The 22,054-nt window shown below is 38.7% G+C and overlaps 2 protein-coding genes across 3 annotated transcripts; one reads left to right on the top strand and one right to left on the bottom strand.

Annotated features, from left to right (window-relative positions):
* The first annotated feature begins 6,434 nt into the window (after positions 1-6,434).
* LOC103899612 lies at positions 6,435-7,849 on the top strand. The gene has a single exon (XM_009280108.1). It carries the CDS (start codon positions 6,435-6,437, stop codon positions 7,788-7,790), a length of 1,356 nt encoding a protein of 451 aa, XP_009278383.1. The 3' UTR covers positions 7,791-7,849.
* Positions 7,850-12,018: 4,169 nt separating this feature from the next.
* FBXW2 (F-box and WD repeat domain containing 2) lies at positions 12,019-20,524 on the bottom strand. 2 transcript variants are annotated; one of them, XR_002086194.1, is made up of 7 exons: positions 20,013-20,518; positions 17,619-17,813; positions 16,710-16,843; positions 15,987-16,073; positions 15,185-15,354; positions 12,409-13,716; positions 12,019-12,208 (listed from the first exon to the last, which is right to left on the bottom strand). XR_002086194.1 is itself a non-coding variant. In XM_019472291.1 (6 exons), exons 1-6 carry the CDS (start codon positions 20,500-20,502, stop codon positions 13,428-13,430), a joined length of 1,365 nt encoding a protein of 454 aa, XP_019327836.1. In that variant the 5' UTR covers positions 20,503-20,524; the 3' UTR covers positions 12,449-13,427. The 2 variants fall into 2 exon arrangements, 1 of the variants encoding a protein (XP_019327836.1); XM_019472291.1 differs by lacking the exon at positions 12,019-12,208 and having other exon boundaries at positions 12,449-13,716; positions 20,013-20,524.
* Positions 20,525-22,054: the final 1,530 nt, after the last annotated feature.

The following is a 22,054-nucleotide window of genomic DNA, read 5'->3' on the forward strand; positions in this document are numbered from 1 at the left end:
AAGGCGAACCCGCGGGACGGAGGACCGGGGGGAGCGGGGAGAGGCGCGCTGCTGTTGGCGTATTCGTCTGGTCAAACTGCTGGGACCAAGGAGGGTCTCGGGCTGCGGCTCCTGCTCAGGATCCCGTAACTGGCATCACTTGCAGAAGAGGCTCGGCAGGCTCGGGATTTTATTTCCACTCAAGAAATAGCAAATAAGACGGTGGTCAGCTGTAGCATTATTTTTCGGTACTGGTGCTAACTGCTTAACGGTAAGTTAAAGGTATATATTAATTGTACAACCCAATTTTTTGAAGTCTCCGTCTGAATGCACTCCAAGCCTGGAATTTAACTTTAGATTTAAAGAATGCATAACTCCTCGAAAGAGTGGTTTCAGCGTGTCTTGTGGGTTAACCCTGGTAGGTGGCTAAGCCCCACACAGGCGTTCGCTCGCTCCCCCCCCCCGGTGGGATGGGGGAGAGAATCGGAAGGGTAAAAGTGAGAAAACTCATGGGTTGAGATAAAGACAGTTTAATAGGTGCGCAAGCAAAGCTAAATAAGGAATTCATTCACTCCTTCCCATCGGCAGGCAGGGGTCCAGCCATCTCCAGGAAAGCAGAGCTCCATCACGCGTAACAGTGACTTGGGAAGACAAATGCCATAATGACGCGTGTTTCTTTGTTCCCGCAGCTTTTATTGCTGAGCATGACGTCATATGGTGTGGAATATCCCTTTGGTCAGTTGGGGTCAGCTGTCCTGGCTGTGCCCCCTCCCAGCTTCTTGTGCCCCCCTGCTCCTGGGACGGGGAGGGGAGGAGCAGCATGAGAAACAGAGACGGCCTTGGCGCTGTGTAAGCACTGTTCCACAACAGTTAAAACGTGTGTTTTAAACACTGCTTTGGTCACAAATCTGAAACGCAGCACCTGACGAGCTACTATGAAGAAAATTAACTCTGTCGCAGCTAAAAAAAGTACAGTGTGAAAGACAAAAAGTTGAAATAACAATCTTTTAAATGTTATGCAATTTTTATTTCTCCTGATCTATTTCTTTTCAAAGGACACAAAGTCTAATTGTTTACAATAGGAGAAATTTGGCTTAGGGATGCACAGCGGAGAAGTTTGAGTGTACAGGGAAATGTGTGGTTTGCCCGTTCTAATGGCACAAATTAAGTATATGGCAACACTGTATATTGGTCTGGCTTACCTTCTTTGTATTTAGAATAGAAATGGCCAGCTTAATTTCTTTAGAGCAATATTTTACGAATAGTGGAATAATACTGCCCTCAGTTTAATCCTTCAAACAATATGCTTCTGACTTTGGATCATATAAGAGAGGAAGGACATTGGTGTTTCAAAGAGTCTTTCTGAAAAATACAAGCTATCAAAAGATTAGCAACAGACAATCTAGATAAAGATAGTAAATGATTGTTAGTCTTTGGCATTTTTATTTCTATTTAAGCACCAGTGGTTTGTGTTGTCACTTTTGGCAAAAAACATAAAGCAGAGAATAGAGAATAACTTTTTCCAAAAATAATAAATTAATAAGGCTATTTGTTAGTGGTCCCTTTTTAGTTAGACCCTGGATAACCCAAGGATTAGGCTGTTTATTGTTCCTATACTACTGAATCTAATACTGTATATTATCAACTGAAACTTTGCAGTCACCTCTTGTCAATTGCCCCTTATCCTCACCCTAGATCGGGAGATAAAGTAATAAGCTGAGAGTTATCAAAAATTAAATTCAATGTAGACATTGCGAAGATACTGAAATGAGCAGCATAAAAGGTCTTCAGCTGTCTCAATGCAAAGAAAACAAATTACAAAGGAAAGCCACAATGCAGAGAACATGGGGGAGATTAATAATGATCTAGGAATGGCTCTGAACTAAATTAGCACTTTGTTCCACCTTTTAGTAAGGACAATGCTAATTGTGGAGGTCTAAGGAAAGATGATGGAAAAGAAGGTCTGAAAGTAGAAGTGGTACAGCAAAGGTAAAAACAACATTCCAATTGGAAGGTGATACTGAATAATTTCCATTCCAAAATTCTAAGAAAATAGACAAGCTATTGAAGAACCTATAATGGGTGTTTAATTAATGTGTTGTGAGCATAGTGTTACAATGTGGCAAAAGAAAGCATGAGTGGTTCCTTGGTTGAGGAAGGGGGGTGAAAAAAGATGATTTAAGTATACACAAGTTTGTAAGTGCAATCTTGGTCACATACAAGGTTTTAGAGTAGATTTTAGAAGGACTATGACAAAAGAAATAAGGAGAAATGTGATTAATTTGAGCAACCTGATCTAGTGAAAGATGTCCCTGCCCCCCCCCCCCCCCCCCCCACCACCCGGGGGTTGGAACTAGATGATCTTTAAAGGTCCTGTCCAACCCAAACCATTCAATGATTCTATGATTCTAACTGGGACAAGAGTTCTTTATTATGACCTTGCTGTAGAAGAAAACATATTGTGTAACTGCACTTGGCTGAAAGACTGAGTTAATCTTCGGCTGATGACAAGCTCAGATGTATCTGTGCAATGTGATGCATCTGCAAAAAATATGATCCTAGCGTACATTAAGAAAGAAAATTTCCAGCAATGATGAGGGCTTATCACTGTCATGTGCGAATGGACGAGGAACAGAGATTTCTGGTCTCCTGTGCTAGAGATTAATTGAAACTGGGCCAACTGCACAGAAGCAACTGGTCAAGGAAGAGTGTTTTTTATGAGATGGTATTAGAAGAGCCTGTCTTGTTTGATGAAAAAGTAGCAAATATGAAGACTAGGAGGTGATATGACTGCATATGCAATAGGGAGAAATAAAGGCACTTTACTATTAAGGGGAATACAGAAAAAGAACAAAGTGGTACAAAGTAGCCATTGATACCATTAGCTAGATTTAGTATTAAAACAAGTCTGCATAATTTGTATCATGTTATACCTCAATAGTAATTGGAATTAAAAGACACAAAACCAGAATGAATTATTGTTGTTATTATTGTTATTATAAAATAAACTCTTTTAAATATGCTGGAAACATTTTTGAAGTTAAAATTTGCCAAGTACTCTCTATAGTGAGGAAATATAAATGTAATGTTCCTAATTAATCTGACTATATATTTTCTGACTACCTATCTGTGCTGTTAATTTCAGGGGATCAAAATTCATGAGTCACGTGTTGGGAAAACTATGAATTTCACTCCTCAAATAATTACGTATTTCTTTTCTTTAAGATTCTGTGTTCTGGTGTGTCTTGAGTTCTATGTTTTGCTCTTTTTCTCTGCTTCTAGAACTTGCTGTTGTTTCAGATCTTTCTCACAGTTCCTCATCAGAATCTAAAATGTACCTATTTTAATTAGGCCTGCCTATAGTATGTTACTAAAAAATTATTGCCCAAGAAATACAGATATATAGTATATTTTTCTAGTTCTCTTTAAGTATGTGTGTGAACTGCGGATATATCAACATGCAGGATTAATTTCCAGAAGGAAACTTCAGTAGCCTTAAAAAAATCACCCGAGCGCCTAGGTTTGATTTGCTTCAACAACTCCACACTCACATTTGTAATTTAGATTAAGTTCTTGGGAGGCAACTGTATGCTTTGCTCAAGAGAAGGAAAACTTGTTCTTCTGGTAGGTGTGGCTGCTGTTCCTGACATTAAAGAACATCAACCATCTGAAATAAAATGTGTCAACAAGTGTCTTAGGTATTGTACCAGCATTTTTTTTTCTCAGTATTGTTCAGTATTGAACAATTCTTGCAATTTATCTTAAAAATATTTAAATTTTTATCTGGTCAGAATAAACAATTTGTAGATTATACCTTAGCAAAAAATAAATGGAGGACTGAACAGAACTTCACACAGCCATCTGCTTTAAAAGGTACTTTTTCCTTTCTGATATTCATTGTTCAAAACACAGTTGAAAAGATATATTTTTTTTATTGTTCATTATTTATAAATAGCAAAAGCAGAAGACATAACAGGTAATAAATTAGTTGTATTATTTAATGTTGACATGTTTTGATATTTCTTTAGTAAAACTATTTATTCTATAAGACTGAACAATATTTTAAGTCATAAATAGATGAGACTGAGGAAAAAATGTTAAATGTGACCTACTTTATGTTGTAACAATGCTAAAATATATAACAACCTGGGAATAAGAATGCTCGGGGGAAACTTTTTGTCTCACTTTAGAATGTTTAATAAAAAGACTTACAAAATTTGAGTTGTTCTCAGTCACAAATCTCCAGCAGAAAGTTGTATGACTGTAGCAGGCTCTTACCATGTATTTGCAGTTCTGCTCTAAATTGTAAGGACTTCTGGGGGGAACTCTCCATTTCAGAGACAGAAGAGTCAGTGCTGTCTGCTGTTCTGCTTTGTGTGCCTAGTGCCTAGTGTGATGTGAGATTTCTGGTGCCCTATGACTGTTTTGGTCTGTAAAGCAATTCCTTGGCAACTAGGAAAGGCTGCTATAAATCATATCAGCCTTGGCAAATGGGGCATTTTAAGGGGAATGTTGTGACCATAGTTTTCCTTACTCTGCTTTTTCAGGAAAGAGCAGTTGTGAAAATATTGCACATTATTCTGAAGGCGTGGGCAATTTATTTTTTGCCTAAACTCAGTTGAGATTCAGAAGCTAGATTGCTGTATTCAGAAGCTAGATTTTACTGGCTGGAAAATACTGTGTTTAAGCAGAAAGCCAGACCCTAGGGGAATTTTTCAAGCCAAGCAGTGAAGTTGCCAGTGAATTTAGGCACTTCCAAAGTTATGAAACTGCTGAGTGTGATATCTGGATCAAAACTATGGATTTAGGTTCTTTCTAGTTTTGTATCTTTCTTACTTTTATTTGAAAATGCAAGTTTTCTGTTCCATCACAGAACAGTATCAAGATAGAGGCTCTCAAAATAGCTCTACACAATGTGTGACATGCAGAAAACAAGTATGAAATATTAGGTTTAATTATCATTTTAGAATAGACTGAGTAATATGCTTTGGAAAAAATATTGTTAGATATTTAGCATGTGCATACTCTCTGAAGATACTTAGATTACTAAGTACTTAAGCAAGTGATTTTATTAAGAGTCTTGAGAAGTAAATGAAAGGACAAGAAATATGAGAATATTCCAATATCTGCTACACCTATGACATTGCTACCTGTTTTAGCTATAAAATATATACTTAGAAATCTGAGTCTTTTAACGGTATGATGGTTTTTCTCAGCAGCTGGCTTTATGCAGCAATGACATGCCTACTAGAAACATTTTCTTCATCTTGTGCAATAGAATCAATTTATTCCATCTTGGCATTTTACCCCACACTTCTTGCTGGCAGTCAGGGATACTCTCTTCTACCAGTCCAGTTTTCTGATCTAACATGAATTTGATTAATCTGGGGCACTCTTCTTCCAAGAATCCCTGTGATACAAGCAGGCCTTTGAAGAGACTTGCTGTCACCTTACTGTATATGGATCATATCTGGATGCCTAAAGATGAATTTGTAGAGGAAACTTTAATCTGAGCTCCACTTGCAGAAATTACTGCTTGAGAGTATCATGAGCTCCCTGTCAGGCATTAATACTTACTAGCATGAGTGCCGCTGAAGACTTTGGCCATACAGGTAGTCAGGGATGCCTATCTATTCCTGCAGCAGCAGCAAGAGTTTAAGACCTGACGCCCAAACCATGCCAGGAGCTGAGCCAGCATTAATGCAGTGTGAGGAAGCCCAGATATCTAGCAAGCATAATATGAGGCAACCTTCCCTGCAAGCCCTGCCTTGCACAGTGCTAAGTAGGGTAAAGCTGATAACTGAGAATAAGTTTTATACCCCCATAGATTTCGCCTGTCTTCTGCTGAATTGTATGAATTGACCTTCCTCTGTATGTATTGTCTCATTGGTGGTGAACTGCAAGTTAGGGAATTTATACATTAGAGATTGTATCTGGACCATCATGTGCAATCCCCAGTTGCCATGTTTTTTATGAACTTGATTAATTCTGTATACATTTAATTTCTATGTCTGCCCCTAACTTGTCTGTGAGAAGTCCAGTTGAGGGTTTTTTTGGTGTAAAATTTATATATACATGTAGGGGGAAAAAAAAAGCTTTTGTTTTGCTTTAAAAATTACTGCCTAATTATTTAATTGGATGTTCTAAAATTTGGATTAAAGAAAATAATGAATAAAGGCTCCTTGTTCTCCTGTATGTAGACCTCTATCATATCATCTCACAGAACCCTCAATGTACAGAAAATGTTCCACACACCTGACACAGAGGCATTCAGAGTATCATCCATCCCATTAAAAGTGTGTTCTGTGATTGATTTTTCATAAAAGCGCAGTAGCTGGGTCTCTGATTAAGTCTGTGCACAGTGATAGAGATTTGCCCCCCATCTTGTTTGTGAAATTCTTGAGCAATGATCATGAGTCAATATAATCTCATACTACATATTTTCTTTTCTGCAGATGCGGCAGCATAAACTGCAAGGACAAAGAAATTTGCATCCACGTTTAGATACATTCAAAATGTTGTGTGGTGGGAAAAAATCTTACTTTGCTGCTGCTGTGTGCATTATTACTCTAACTTCAATGGTCACACTTTCTTATCTTAGGTTACAGAGACTTTCTCACCTGCCAAAAATAATTCAAGAAGGTAGCAGATGTAGAGGGAAAACTACCAGTAGCACAATAACAGCATTAAAAGATAACAGAACTTTTATTATATCCCCATACTTTGATGACAGAGAAAGCAAAGTCACTCGTGTGATTGGGATTGTTCATCATGAAGATGTAAAACAACTATACTGCTGGTTCTGCTGTCCACCCGATGGAAAGATATATGTATCAAAAGCAAAAATTGATGTTCACTCAGATAGATTTGGATTTCCTTATGGTGCAGCAGATATAGTTTGTTTGGAACCCGAAAACTGTGATCCAACACATGTATCAATTCATCAGTCTCCACATGGAAATATTGACCAGCTGCCAAGGTTTGAAATTAAAAACCGCAAGGCTGAGACCTTTTCTGTTGACTTCACTGTATGCATCTCTGCCATGTTTGGAAATTACAACAACGTTTTGCAGTTTATACAGAGTATGGAAATGTACAAGATTCTTGGGGTACAGAAAGTGGTGATCTATAAGAACAACTGCAGCCATCTGATGGAGAAAGTCTTGAAGTTTTATGTGGAAGAAGGATCTGTAGAGATAATTCCCTGGCCAATAAACTCACACCTCAAGGTTTCTTCTAAATGGCACTTTTCTATGGATGCAAAAGACATTGGCTACTATGGACAAATCACAGCTCTAAATGACTGTATATACCGTAACATGCAGAGAAGCAAGTTTGTGGTTCTTAATGATGCTGATGAAATAATTCTTCCCCTTAAGCACCCAGACTGGAAATCAATGATGAGCAGTCTTCAGGAGCAAAACCCAGGGACTGGCATTTTCCTCTTTGAGAACCATATCTTCCCAGAAACCATATCTACTCACATGTTCAACATTTCATCCTGGAATACTGTGCCAGGTGTTAACATATTACAGCATGTTCACAGAGAGCCTGACAGGAAAGATGTAATCAATCCCAAGAAAATGATAGTTGATCCACGAAAGGTGATTCAGACTTCAGTCCACTCTGTCCTACGTGCTTATGGGAACAGTGTGAATGTTCCCATGGATGTTGCCCTCATTTATCACTGTCGGGTGCCCCTTCAAGGAAACCTTCCCAGAGAATCCCTCATCAGGGATACAACACTGTGGAGATATAACTCATCATTAGTCATGAATGTTAACAAGGTGCTATATCAAACCGTACTGTAAGCTCAAAAGTGAAACCTCGGTTATAAGGAGGGACAGTGGAGAGCTACCCATATCATGGAGAGGCAGAAGAATATCATTAAAGGTCACGTTAAAATCACTTCCATGGGAAGTTTACGTCTTACAGAGATTTAGGAGAACAGCCCTTTTATGTACTGTGCAAAGGTAAATGCATTTCATTTGTGAACTGAGACATGGTACCTTTGAAGAGTCCACGGTGATCAAGTGCTGGTTAAGAATTGGGTTCCTCAGGTAAAGTCTCTACTGCAACTTTGTAAGATGTGAGAGCTGAGGCACAGTGAGAAGATAGCTCTTTTACATGCCTATAACTATGAAATGGCATTATTCAAGGCCTAGGAAGTGACCATGAAGAAATCAGAAAGCTAATATACCAATTTCCAGCTTTCTCTCTTTTTCTTTTCCCATCTTTATATATGTTTTAGCTAGTACAATGAACCTGTAAACTACCTGAAGAAGGAATGAATTGATTTTTGGTTATTTGTATCTCTGAAGTACTTGGTGGATAAAAAAATACAGCTGTGCTTAGTGGTGCCTATTAAAAGATGGCTTGGGACAGCATCTCCCAGGTGGAGAGCTGCATTGGCATTAACACTGTAACTCATTATAATCACAGAGGCAGGATAAGAAAACACACCAGCTGTAGCACTGGAACTGTGACTTGTTAGAAGTATTTCTTCTTAAAAGACACAGGAATTTGTAGCAGAGCCATGAGTCATTTAATGATACCAAAGATCAATGCAGATGGTATTACTTCTTCTGGAAAATGTAAAATTAGTTTGTTTTCAATTAAAAAAAAAAAAAAATCAGTATTTCTCAACTGATTCAAATAATGCAAAAGGCTATAGACAGTTTTCAACCTATGTACAAAAAAATATAACTACAATCATTAATATTAAAGGTAACGTTCCTTAATTCTTGCAGTTTGTATGTCACTGTTTGGGTACAAGATTTGTATGTACCAAGTTGAGTAAAAGGTAAACAAATACATTGTGAAAATAATTGAGCAAAATCTACCAGTTTCAATTGTAAAAAAAGGAACCCCCTTATATTCTTGGAAATAGTGTTTGTTAAAGTGGTGATGTATTGTAACACTAAACATAGCTGTTGGAGTTTTGCTGCTCCAAATGATTGTTCAACTGGGTTTTTGAGACATGTAAGTTTAAGAAGAAGGATGATCCCTCTTTTGTTACCCACAGCTGTCCTGAATTACTTAAGCAGTAAGTGCTGAGTCATGTTGGAAAGCTTTAAAACAGAGGCAAGGGTTACAGATTGATGTTGAAGAAAAAGAGACTATTGTGAACTGAAAAGGCAGCTATTTCCAGGTGGAACGATGGATGGATGAACAACTACTTATGATACATAATAATTTTTTGTTTCTGGGACCTTGAAGCCTCATAACAAACTGTTTCTTCATTCATGAAAATTAGACATCAGGTGGATTTTAGTCCTTTATGTGATGGGTAAGTTGAATTATGTTGCTTCCTTGTGTAGGTGTAAGGGTACAGAAGCTGCATCTTTTCCAACCTTTATCTAAAAATAATGCCAAGTAGTTATTAATGTCTGCTGAAGGGTCAGATGGAAAGCAAAGCAAACAAAAAACACTTGCTCACTGTAGTTTCACAATTTCAGTCATATTTTTTCTGTTTGCTGAGCCCCCAAAGCTATGTGCATTGTACTGATGTGGCAATGTATTAGAACCGTCCTATGAAGGGACATCTGGGGGCAGTGATAGTCTGATGCTTCAGTGTGTGACAGAGAAGTGTGTATGTGAGAGCAGGTATGCTTTTTTTAATTCTACACCAGTGTCATGTTTTCATTCCTTCATCTGTTTTGCGGTGGCACGTACCTATGCCCTTAAGGAGCTCTGTCATTAGGGGATTAGTATCATTAGCTAGCAAATGTCCAGGTGGAACTTTTACTTGGAAGTCTTCAAGAGACAGTCTGTAAATAACTGTTTGCTAATTGTGTTTATAATAATCATCAGCTGCTATGTAACAGGCTAAAACTAAAAAGGTAGAAGAGCAGTGTAGTGTGTATTGGATGCTTCTCATGCTTTTCTGCTTGCATACTCTGGGACAATGCAGAAAAGGAGAATTTAGAGTTCTTAATTTGTTTAAAATTTTCTGCAATTTGTGAAATAGTTGTGGCAGAATCTCTTTCCAACTACCACTTCACAGCTTTTAACAAACCATCATATTTGCTTCACAGTGGCAGCAACATCTCCCAAAGTCTGTATCAACAAATTCTGGCAACTGTATTAACATCAAAGGTGCCTGCTGCAGTGGTACTATCTTGCTTGGCAAGAGATTCATTTAGAATTTTAGGCTCATGTAGTTTAGAAGGGGCGCATCTGGAAGTCCGACTCCCTGCCCAAAGCAGGGTAAGGTAGCATGGTTTGCTCAGGACTTTGTATAGGTAAACTGGATGCACAATCCCTCTCTGGGCAACCTGTTCCAGTCTTAAACTACCCTCACAGTGGAGAAGAGCTAGTTGGAATTACTCATTGCAATTTGTGACCATTGGCCCTTGTCCTGCTGCATGATGCTGAGATGAGTCTGACTTTGTCTTCTCTATACCTTCTTATTAGGTAGCTGGAGATAGTAGCAGTGCCTCCCCACCCCATGCCCACCGCCACCTTCCTTTCCCCCACCATTCTCTCTGGAAGACTGAACTTGGCTCTCGCAGTTTCTCAGACATGTGCTCCACCTCCCAGTCCATCTCTGTAGCCTCTCACGGGACTTGCTCCAGTGTGTCAGTCTGTTTTGTACTGGGGAACTCAACACTGGACTCAGATGTGGCCTTGAGCACAGAACAGAGGTGAAGAATCCCTTCCCTTGAACTCCTAGCTATGAACTTGTTAGTACAGCTCAGTATACTGTTGGCCACCTTTGTCACAAGGCTATATTGCTGAATCCTGTTCAATTTGCTGTGCAACAGTATCCCCATGTCCTTTCCTGTAAAGCTGCTTTCCACCTAGTTGGCTCCAACCCTGTTACGTGGGGTGATTGTGTCTCAGGTGCAGGATGGTGCATTTGCTTTGGTTAAACTTCATGAGATTTCTGTCAGCCCACTTGTCCAGTTTGTTGAGGACCCTCAGGATAGCATTCCCTGTTCTCTTGCATATTGACTGCTTCCCCTTCCCATGGTTTCCCCTTCCCCTCCAAATTAGTATTGTTGAAAACTTGCTGAGAGTGGATTCTGCATCATAAAGGTCACTAATAAAGTAATTAACCAATTCTAGCCCCTGAAGAACACTTCTATTAACTGGTTACCAGTTAGATTTTTGTATCACTGATGACCACTCTTTGAGCTTGGCAGGCCAGCCCATTTTCTACTCATCTTGCAGTCCAAATTTTCACTCCATATTTTGCTGATTTGGGTACAAGGACATTTTTGGCGTGCTCCTGTCTAAACTCCTGCTGTGAAGAAATCTTTCAAAGCTAATGCAATGTTTTATAGGTGGCCCATCATCACATGGCTCTTTCAGAGTAAGCTGAGTTACCGCACGCATCATACGCAGTATAGTTACTACCACATTAAGAATGATGAGAACTGGGTTTCAAGACAAGTTTTTGAAAGCTTTCTGCTTCATGTAAGTTTTCTTCACTTCTGAGTGAGACAACAAAAGCTCTAAGACATCATCATTTGTGCCCCCGTCAGTGTGGTTTGAATCGAGAACTGTGAATTTGGCTTCCAATTGATAAAATCCTTGACTACAAACACATTTTCAAAGTAAGTTTGTGTGAATAAAGGTGGAAAAACCAAGTACTTAAGACTCTAGCCTTGTATTCAAGAGACACTGCTCCACTGTGACTTCATGCAATCCGTACCACATCACTCAAATACTGATTCTTGCATATGAAAACTCCCATTATTGTAATTCATACTGCATACATTTGGGAACCTTGTCCTTTGTTCAGTACTAAGTATGAAATTAGGTCTCCTGGGATAGTGGGAAGAAAAAAAAAATCGTACTAACAATAGTAATGCTAGGCAGTTTTATCTTTTCAAGGACATGAGCTAATCTTCATGAAAACTCATGTTTTCAAGTTGTGTAAAAAAAAAAAAAAGAATAAATAGACATTAAGGGGAAATTTTATTGTAAGGGAGGAGGGGAAACCAACCTAAGCTAGGCAGTTATCTTTTCAAGGACATGAGCTAATCTTCATGAAAACTCATGTTTTCAAGTTGTGTAAAAAAAAAGAATAAATAGACATTAAGGGGAAATTTTATTGTAAGGGAGGAGGGGAAACCAACCTAAAGCATTTCTAAAGCATGTGATGTCATAGATACAGCTTTTAAGTACATGTCAAATACCACAAAAGTATGTGGATAGGTATTTGCTACTCAATAGTTAACTTGTGTACATCAGGTCTCCTACGATGAGAAAAGCAAAAGACCTTTTTCTACTCCTATGCTAGGGGAAATTTTATTGTAAGGGAGGAGGGGAAACCAACCTAAAGCATTTCTAAAGCATGTGATGTCATAGATACAGCTTTTAAGTACATGTCAAATACCACAAAAGTATGTGGATAGGTATTTGCTACTCAATAGTTAACTTGTGTACATCAGGTCTCCTACGATGAGAAAAGCAAAAGACCTTTTTCTACTCCTATGCTTTTCTTCAGACTTCTGATTTCTCCCCCCCGAGGTGTGGCCTTCTCACTGTTACTTGCCCCTGCTTTCCAAATCTAGATGTAGCAAGTACTTTAAGTGCATGATTATATTAACTGCAACTTTTGGAAAAAGTGAATGGCTGCTAGACATCATTTAATTGAAGAGAGTGACTCTTGCTGTAGAGATTGAACATCATCTTCCCATTCATTATATTTCTACCTACCTGTGAACTAAGTTACGTTCTCACACAAACTATAGGAAATATGGACTACAAAATACTGATCAAGCCATTCTGAGTTACCATCAGCAAATATGATGAATACTGTCAGAGGTTCTCTAATGTTAATTGCGATGGCAAGCTCTATCAAATAGATGAAAAGTTGGCTCATTCTCGCTGAGGAGAGTTCATATTGACATGTTCCTGAACTTAAACAAATTATTATTGTTAGCATCTGATTCTAGTTAAAGGACTCATTTGATTCTTCTACTTCAAAGGCTAAGTATTTAAAGCTATCATAAGAAAAAACATTTTGAAGAGAATGATACTGGAGAGAGAAAGGGTTTGCTGTCTTCTCATTTGAGTTAAGCAGCCATGCACTGTAACCAGTATTTGCTGTTACATGTACAAAAGCCTACGGTTCTAAAATAGTAGCTCCACCTTCTGTTTCAACAACAAAAAATAGGTCAGAAGTCAGGTCAAGCACTACTTCATTTCAGACGATGGTGGATTTGAATGGTTTAAAAGTTACAAGCTATGCTTCAGAGCCCAAACAGGTATGCTTAAACATGAGTACAGACAAAATTTTGTGGTGAATACTGTTAGCATGCTGTATTGCATTATGTCCAAAACAACCCATTCCCAAATGCCCAAATAAAAGTAAATGATTGTGCATTGCATGATGATACCGTTAGGTGTGCAACTTTGGTTCATGCAAAGTCTCATTTTATGGACACACTGCTGATAGTCCATATATTCCTGAAGATTCTGCATATGTGAGCTTGTCAGCCATGTTCCTTCCATAACACCAAATGGATACTATGGTCTGGCATACTGGTGGCAAAAACCAAGCCCATATCATTTTGGCCATTTAGTCCGTTTAACCAAGACATTTCACCAGCCAAAAAGCTTGAACCTCTCTTTGACTTTCTATACTCTGGTAGAGGCCAGCGGCTTATCAGTTTTTCTGTCCTCAAGTCCATTATATACAGGTATCTGCTATCAAACAGTAGAGCAAATATCTCTCCAAAGCCCAGCAAGGACACATTTGAGAAGTCAGGAGGTTTGATAACCCTAGAAGACAAGACAATGTTGTTAAAAACTCTGTCACGATGTAATCATGAACCTGCATTACTAAAACAAATCCTTATGTGTCTATAGAAAAGAAGTGTCTAAACTCATCATTCTGAAAGGATTTAGAAAGAACTGGATGCAAATTTTGCAAATTAAGCAACTGAACACTTCACTGCAGTCAGGCCTGTGGTTTCAGTTCTGGCTTTGTGCATTCAGGACAGACCCTTCTGAACGTAAGTAAAGGTTAGGGTTTGAAAGGGATTCTGCACAGCACAAGGAAAAAAAGTCTTGTTTCCAGATACACACAAAAGAGCAAATGTACTTGTGTTTTACAGTAAATTTCCATAGGGATTTCATGCCTCAATATCTTTAAATTAAGAGGTAGAACCTCTTATTATTCTTTTGACCACTCTTCTAGAAGCTGGAAATAAAACACAGAAATGCCTTCCTGTGATAAGAAGATAAGATAAATCATTCAAGACTGGTCCTTAACAGAATGTTGTTTTACTGATGCTTAGTGTAAGTTAAGCATTTTCATCTTAGGGAGAAATAAAAGTATTTGTTAGGTCCCCTACACCTTTAGGATATTTCTGCCATAATAAATAAAACTTGGAACAGAAATTGAAGACAGTAAGTTTTCCACAACTGACTGAGCATTTGATCATAGCATTACATAAAGCACAGAACTGAGGCACAAAAATGTATGGAGATGAAAAGCTGTTCTCAGCAGTAAGAGAACATCTTTTCTCTTTTGAAAGATGGGAGGGTAAACTGAGAGATGAAATTACTCAGTTATTCTTACTGATAAGAAGCACTTCTTTTGGACTAGATCTTCCTATGGTCGATACTCTACAAATATTTGGGCCATTTCAATTAAGAGTCTGCTAACAGTTCTAAAATGCAATTTTTTCTTTAATAAGTTACAATCTTTGATGCCACCATTTCTAACAGATACAGCATCGTTCTTTTTATGGAAACGGAATGCAATCCTGTTTGATCCCTTACTGCAGACTGATAGATTTCACTATCATTCCAGTGTTATCGAGAATGACAGATCAGTAGTGCTACAAGGAAAAGGAGCCTTTTTAATTTGTCTCATCAAAGGACCCCCAGAAATGGCCACCTGGTTCTCTGTAGAGCGGTCTCCATGGCAACATTAACTTCCAGTCACTACAGTTTCACATTCACAACTACAGCACTGCAGTCTGATTTAAGCCTATATTGAAACTCTTCAGCTTATGGAATGAAAATATGAAAGAGGACTAGCCTGTGGCCAGAAACCAAAACAGCAATCAAATGATTCATATTAACAGATGATAAATTAGAATTAAACCTGGCAGTATGTGTAAAGTAAGATGTTTACAGAATTTTTATCAAGATTCTTTTGGCCTACATCTAAAGTAAGTTATTAAAACTAATATGTTCTACTTATTTATTTAAAGACTAAGTTTTAAACTGAAAGATTTACCTGAGAATATCATAGCTGGCAAAGTCCCACTGGTATAATCCTAGTGCTGAACTGCACACTATGTATTTACCATCAAAGTGCAGTCTGGGCTGTAGGGAGATGCTGCGATCTTCAGAAACAGACAGTGTTTTTAAGCACTTGCAGTTTATTTCCCTTCCAATAGGCCAAATCTACAATTAAAATACAGTTTAAGACCATAAAACATTCACATTATAAACCATTACACAAAGAGAGCAAGCCTTACAGTCTCTCTTTAAGTATCAGGTAAATGTGTGTATGTTTTTTCAGAAATATTTCTCTCCTTTAGGTAGGTACATCAATTCTGTAAGTGACTTGTCTTACAGTATTGTTGCAGTATGTGTTGTTTCTAGGCCAAAAAATCCCCGGGAAAATGGGTGCCTTAAAGAACGGCCAAAAAACCAACCATCCAAGAGGACAGAAATGTAACAATGTTTCAGTTACGAAGCACTTCCATAGCCACAAACTATTTACAGCACTCTCCAACCCGGAAGTTCCCGACAGTAACGGTACTTGCAGTTAAGTGCTTCACTGTCAAGTTAGCACGTTAGGCATGCACTGAAAGCACTTATTTTTTGCATTACCATTCGTGTAGAGCTATCATTTAAATCGAAACATGAAGGAAAGCATTGAAAAGTTAGCTTCCAAAGAGTTGCATGTCTTGTATGCAACTTTACAAGCAGGGAATATGGGAGAAAATCTTACATTATTTGTAAACTTCAGCGAAGCACTCAAGCATTTTATTTCCCTGGGTACCGAAATGATATATGTATATGGTACATACCTTGATTTCGTACTTATCTGCACTTAGAAGAATATAATCCCCAGGACTATGCATAAGAGATTTGACTTTGCACTTCTGCAAAACTACCTGTAGTTGAAGGATGTAATGATTTATGTTGATGCTGTTAAATAACCAAACTTTCATTTGCATTTTTCACTTCATTCACAACCTGCATACTGTACTCTTGTATAAAGGCAATACAAATACTTTTTGCAGCTGAAGGGAAACTACAGTTTACACTTTTCTTGTTCCTACTAGTGACAACTTACTGTATTAATAAGCGAAGATATGTACTTCACCTCTAGAATCACCCCCCCACCTTCCAAGTTCTGCAATATTCAGAAGAAAAATACTGTTTCTTGACTTCAGAACACTTTTTATGCTCAGATTTTGGTTATCAAGATCATTAGTTTTTCTACATAATTTTTAAAGTAGCTTTCTTTCAGAACCATTGTTTTTATTCAGTCTTTGAATCAAACACTGATTCCTAATATTATTCCAGCTGCTTTGGAATAGAAATATCTTCAATGGTCTGAAAGGTTTAATTATAGCTTCTTTATGTTTTTTTTTTTTTCTGAAATGTTATTTTGCAGTATTTCCTGATGTTCCTCAGATTCTACACCTAGGTGCAGGGTTAGGATTAGGAAATAGAAATTTAGAACACGTTACAAACTTATTGCAAGAAAGTGTTTTGCAAGATTAATTAAAAATCAATATTCCCACCTTAGTGACCCATTCTGTGTGTCCAGTAAGGGTATTCAGGCACGTTCCTGTTGATAAGGCCCATACTTTCACAGTGAAGTCTGCAGAGCCACTGACCAGAATATCAAGTTCATCATTGTAATCCACACTAAAAACTACAAGCAAAGAGGGTACTAAATAAGGAATACTAGTCTCTATGTACGCGTTTTTCTGTAAGTGAGACACTAACTAGGTCATATAGCCTCTAAACAACATTTAACTGTTGTTCTTGAACTGTATATGTGAATTGTTGCTCTGGATTCCTAAGCTTACATTGCAAAATTACTGATTTTTGTCCAAATTAAGAGCATGTACATCAGTGGTTCCTTTATGGTTTGATTATGGCAAAGCATAACTTAAGCTAGTTCCTATTTTAAGAGTTCTAGTAAGTCAATTCCAGGAGGATTATTACATTTGATACATCTCATTACTTAGAGGGGAACAGAACTACAGCTGAGTTGAGGATATTTTGCGGTAGAGGACAGAGAAGTTAATTATGAGGGAAATGCAAATACAGATTCCCAGGTCCTATTGTGCTCTTTGCTGTAAGCCCATCTCCAGTCTGGGGATATAAAGAACTGCTATTGCCATGTGCTCCCTGCTACCTAGGGTTTGCATCTTTTTGGTAGACTCGAAAGTACTGAATAACCATGGCATTTAGTATTATTTCCATGCAACTGCAAAACATTACATGGCTAAGCTTTGGCATTATTCAAGGGCAGACAGATCTAGATCTGTTCTGGCTGCTTGCCCCCCCACCCCAAAAGGTGACATGGGACAGAGCCTAAAAAAAAAAGCTATCGTGCAAAGAGCTAACTTAAATTATAATTTGTTTGATGATGATGTATGTTACTTGACTGGTGAAATTACAAATCGAAAAGTTCAACATACCTGCACCAGTATGTCCTCTAAAATGCTGTGTCTTTGCCCCAGAGCTCCATTCCCAACAGGCTACTGTGTTATCAAAAGATCCTGTTACAAGCTTTTGTTCATCAAACTTCACTGCAGCACAAGTGTGTGTCTGGATACCATATATGCACTGACCTGTGCTTACATCCCACAGTTTCGCAGACAAGTCATCTGATCCTAGAATATAAAAGAACAGGGTAATTGGAAGCAAAGAGTAAATAGTATTTCCAATCCTATACTCGTCTTCCATGTTTGTTTTAAATATAGTATTTTCATTGAATCACAGAATGGTTATGGTTGGAAGGGACCTCTGGAGGTCAACTCTTACAACACCCCTACTCAAGCAGGGCCACCTAGAGCCGGTTGCCCAGGACCATGACCAGATGGCTTTTGAATATGTCCAAGGATGGACGCTCCACAATATCCCTGGGCAACCTGTGCTCAATCACTCTCTCAGTAAAAAAGTGTTTTAGAGGGAACCTCCTGTGTTTCAGCTTGTGTCCACTGTCTCTTGTCCTGTCACTGGGCACCACTGAAAAGAGCCTGGCTCCATCTTCCTTGCACCCTCACTTCAGGTATTTACATACATTGGTAAGATCCTCCCTGAGCCCTCTCTTCTTTAGGATAAAAAGTCCCAGCTCTCTCAGCTTTCCTTCATATGAGAGATGCTCTAGTCCCTTCATCATCTTCGTGGCCCTTCATTGGACTCCCCAGTGTGTCCATTTCTCCCTTGTACTGAGGAGCCCAGAACTGGATACAGTACTCCAGGTGTGGCCTCACCAGTGCTGAGTGGAGAAGGAGCACCTCCCTTGACCTGCTGGCAACACTCCTCCTGAAGCAGCCCGGGATACCGTTAGCCTTCTTTGCAGCAAGGGCACATCGGTGGCTCGTGTTCAACTTGGTGTCCACCAGGACCCCTGGGTCCTCTTCTGCCAAGCTGCTTTCCAGCTGGGTGGCCCCCAGCATATACTGGTGCCATGGAGTTGTTCCTCCTCAGGTGCAGGGCTTTGCATTTCCCCTTGTTGAACTTTTTTTCATTAAATAGGACTTTCAAGCTGCTTGAATGGGGAATAAGCCCTAGTTTTAAGTCTCAGCACTACAGCAAAGCCTCTTGTTTTCATGTTAGTTAAGCTACTAGATGTCTGGCCTTCCAGTTTCCTCATACCCTTTTAGCACCTTCCATAGATTCCAGCACTGCCTCTGATTGACAGTGTCTACTGAAACAGACGCATGGAATTTTTACATGATACATCACTTAGTTTTGCAGAGCCACTGACTATACTGCAAGCTTTAATTTGTTTCAGGTAGGAAAGGAGTCCACCAAATCTCAAAAGACAGCAGATGAATACCAGGCTCCATCACCTGCCAGTTTCCTTTCTCTCCCCAAAGTTTCTTTTTCTTTTTTTTTAAACTCATCACAGTAAGTCCAGACTGCTGGCTTTGGAGAGCAGAATAAAACCCCAGACCCTTACACCTGTTGTTTCTCCTGGTGGTTTCAGCACAAAAGTGTGCCACTTTTCAGAAAGTTTTGATAATGTTCCTTACTGTATGTTTACATTCCTTGCTGACTAGGGAAGTGAAAGACTGGCTAGAGTCTAGTTGTTGGTTTCTAGTAACCATCTTAATGTACCAACAAATGTGGGAGTACTTAGCCAGCATTTCCAACTTATTCTCTAGCATTGTCATCTCAAGTGATTGGGAAATCCTTGGAATACGCTCTGACAGCAGTTCATTGTAACTTTGTTACTATTCTTTCATACTTAAGGTTTCATATTTGTTCTGGCTGTATTTTTAAATTCAAATTGAAATCTTGAAGTCTGCAGTCTTCAGGAAGGAAGCTGAAATTATCATTACAATGTGCAAGTCAGACTAGTAGCAAGGTTAAATCTAGTTTACAGGTCTTCATACAAGCACTTATGATAAGAACTGAAGGTGCTTACAGACCGTATCAGAGAAATTGTCTTGTTTCAAGGAAGAAGACAGACTTTTCCTTCCACACCCTGGGGGACTGCAGTGATCACATAGCCCAAACAAGATCCCTTTAACTGGAAGTTATCCTTTAAGAGGATAACTAACATATCCATACTTCTCAAATGGGCTTACTAATCTGAAGCATGATACCTGCTGTTACTGGTTTTTTTTACCAACAAAGAAATTTGTCTCCTTGTTTTCCTATTAAAGGGACTAATGAGTTTATTAGTGTGCCAGGTGTTTCAGAAATTGAAGGGGGGGGAAAAGTAATCTTGAATCATATTAAACTGTGTTAGCACTATGAAAATAATCTGTCTGGTAAAGGAAAAGCAAATGGTCATTAATCATATGGGTGGGGGGAGAAAACAAAGAATTGTAAGACTCCAAGTTTTCTGTCCTTCCTACCTGTACACAGAAGTCCATCCTTATAGTAAAGTGCATATACTCTGGCACTGTGTCCAATTAAAGAAGATGTCTCAAAGGCTTCGTGGTCCTTCAGTTGCTTCATCCTTAAAATAGCCTTTAGGTAAACCTTCTTCCAATGTAGAGGATCCTGAACAGAGTCATCTATTTGCCAACCCAAATTCTTACATGCAGTCTGCCACACCTCTGTACAGGCACTTATAACCTTATTCCACTGCTTAGAGACGAGGCAACATGTGAGTAAGGTCTGTGGATCAAGCCATTTTAACAGATAAAAACTAAGTTCCAATGGAAGAAGTTTGAGGAAGTCCCTCTTGAGGAGAATCTCTAGATTATTGGAGAGGTGCCTGAGCTGGACTGCTCCACTCAAGCTAATCAGGTGATCCAGAGTTTCATTTTTCTGCAAGTCCGTCAGAGAAAGAAATGTAATAGAAATGTTATCAAGCCATGCTTCAAAGTCCTTTTTCTCCATAAGGTTATGGAAAAATTTACCTGTGATACATCAAAATACTGTATTAGTTCTGTTCAGAAAACAAGGTAAGCATCACATCTTTATTACTGGTACATCAGTATTCCAAATGGCATGTTAACACATAGACTGAAGTGACCAAACATATTTTAAAATATTCATTAGGTTAGGACTAAGCATTTGCATGCACGTTAAACTATCATTTGTCCCACATCAGGCTTAGAAGTGAATTGTATGGAGCTAGTGAATGTTAGCATTCATTATGAATATTAACATCTTTCTTGTTCCAGGTTAACGCTTTCAAATTCTAAATCCAATAAGGTAAGGGTTAGTTCAAGTTTTAAACCTATTATAGCAAATAAACAGTCTTACAGTTTACTCATGATTTATACTGATAAAGGGAAAAAACAAAAGCATATAAGCAGAGTGATAAGCTAGTTACTGACAGAACTTATTCATACCTTTGTCCTGAACTATTTTAAACACAAAGCAGGTAACTATAGAGTTTTTTTAAAAAGATGCAGAGAGATGTCTGAAAAATTGTGTTGAAGGATATGTTAGCCATCTTTCTATTTGGCTCATGTAAAGACTGTAGATTGTGCTGGTCTAGTATCGGTTTTGACATGTTTGCACCACTTTGACCTAAACACTTTTTTTTTTTTAAATTCCTGGGTTTTTTTCCTATTTTCTCAGTTTATTTCCAATGAAAAGAATTAACTGTGAAACTGAAGGTTTGAAATACTACCTCCTGAACTATGTGATCTGTATGCATTTATACTATCTTGTGGCATCTCAAGTTCCTACAATAAGCTTGGACAAGTGATTAACAAGATAAATATCAGGCAAATAGTTAAAAAGCCATAATTATTTATCTCCTCTGGAAGATCTAATTCCATTCATTAGACAACTGGCTGAATTTAATTCACAGAAGCTCCCAAACCCTTCTTTGGGATTGGGAGCTTCTGTGAATTAGGAATCTGAGTGGGAGTCAGTAACATGTTTATTTCTATACAGACATTTTACCTCATAGAATAAGATCTTAGAGTACACCTCTTAACATGGCATAGCAGTACAGAAAAGTACAGTCTTCACTATGAAAGGCTGCACATGGCATGCAATTGCTGATAAAAACACAAAAAGGTGTACTGGGTGTCAAATGCACAGAAACAGCTGCTCCTACCAAGTCACAAGTTCATACAGTAACTTTTACTGCTGACGGCACTTACCAGCTTTCCTCAGCACATATGGCAGAGAATATATTTGCTGTTCTAACAGGCATGAGTTCTTTTAAAAGAAACAAAACTTTCTAAGAGGCTCCCTATGAATAAAGAATAGGTGAGCTCCAAGGCGTTTGTTGTATTCAATACATGAAGCTAATACCGAAATCAAGGGCTGCTGTGAGTCCCCGAAACTGGTGCTCAGAGCGGCGTGCACGAGGCTCTTTCCCAGGTGTTACCCAGCCAGCCCGATCCGCGCCCCCCCGCCCACTCCCATATACCTCCGCACGCAAAAAGCGCGGCGGGGACTGGGGACTTCCAGCGCCGCTGCTGCCGAC

Source organism: Aptenodytes forsteri, unplaced genomic scaffold (genome assembly GCF_000699145.1).
Source record: "Aptenodytes forsteri isolate BGI_AS27 unplaced genomic scaffold, ASM69914v1 Scaffold163, whole genome shotgun sequence".
NCBI classification, from domain to species: Eukaryota; Metazoa; Chordata; class Aves; order Sphenisciformes; family Spheniscidae; genus Aptenodytes; species Aptenodytes forsteri.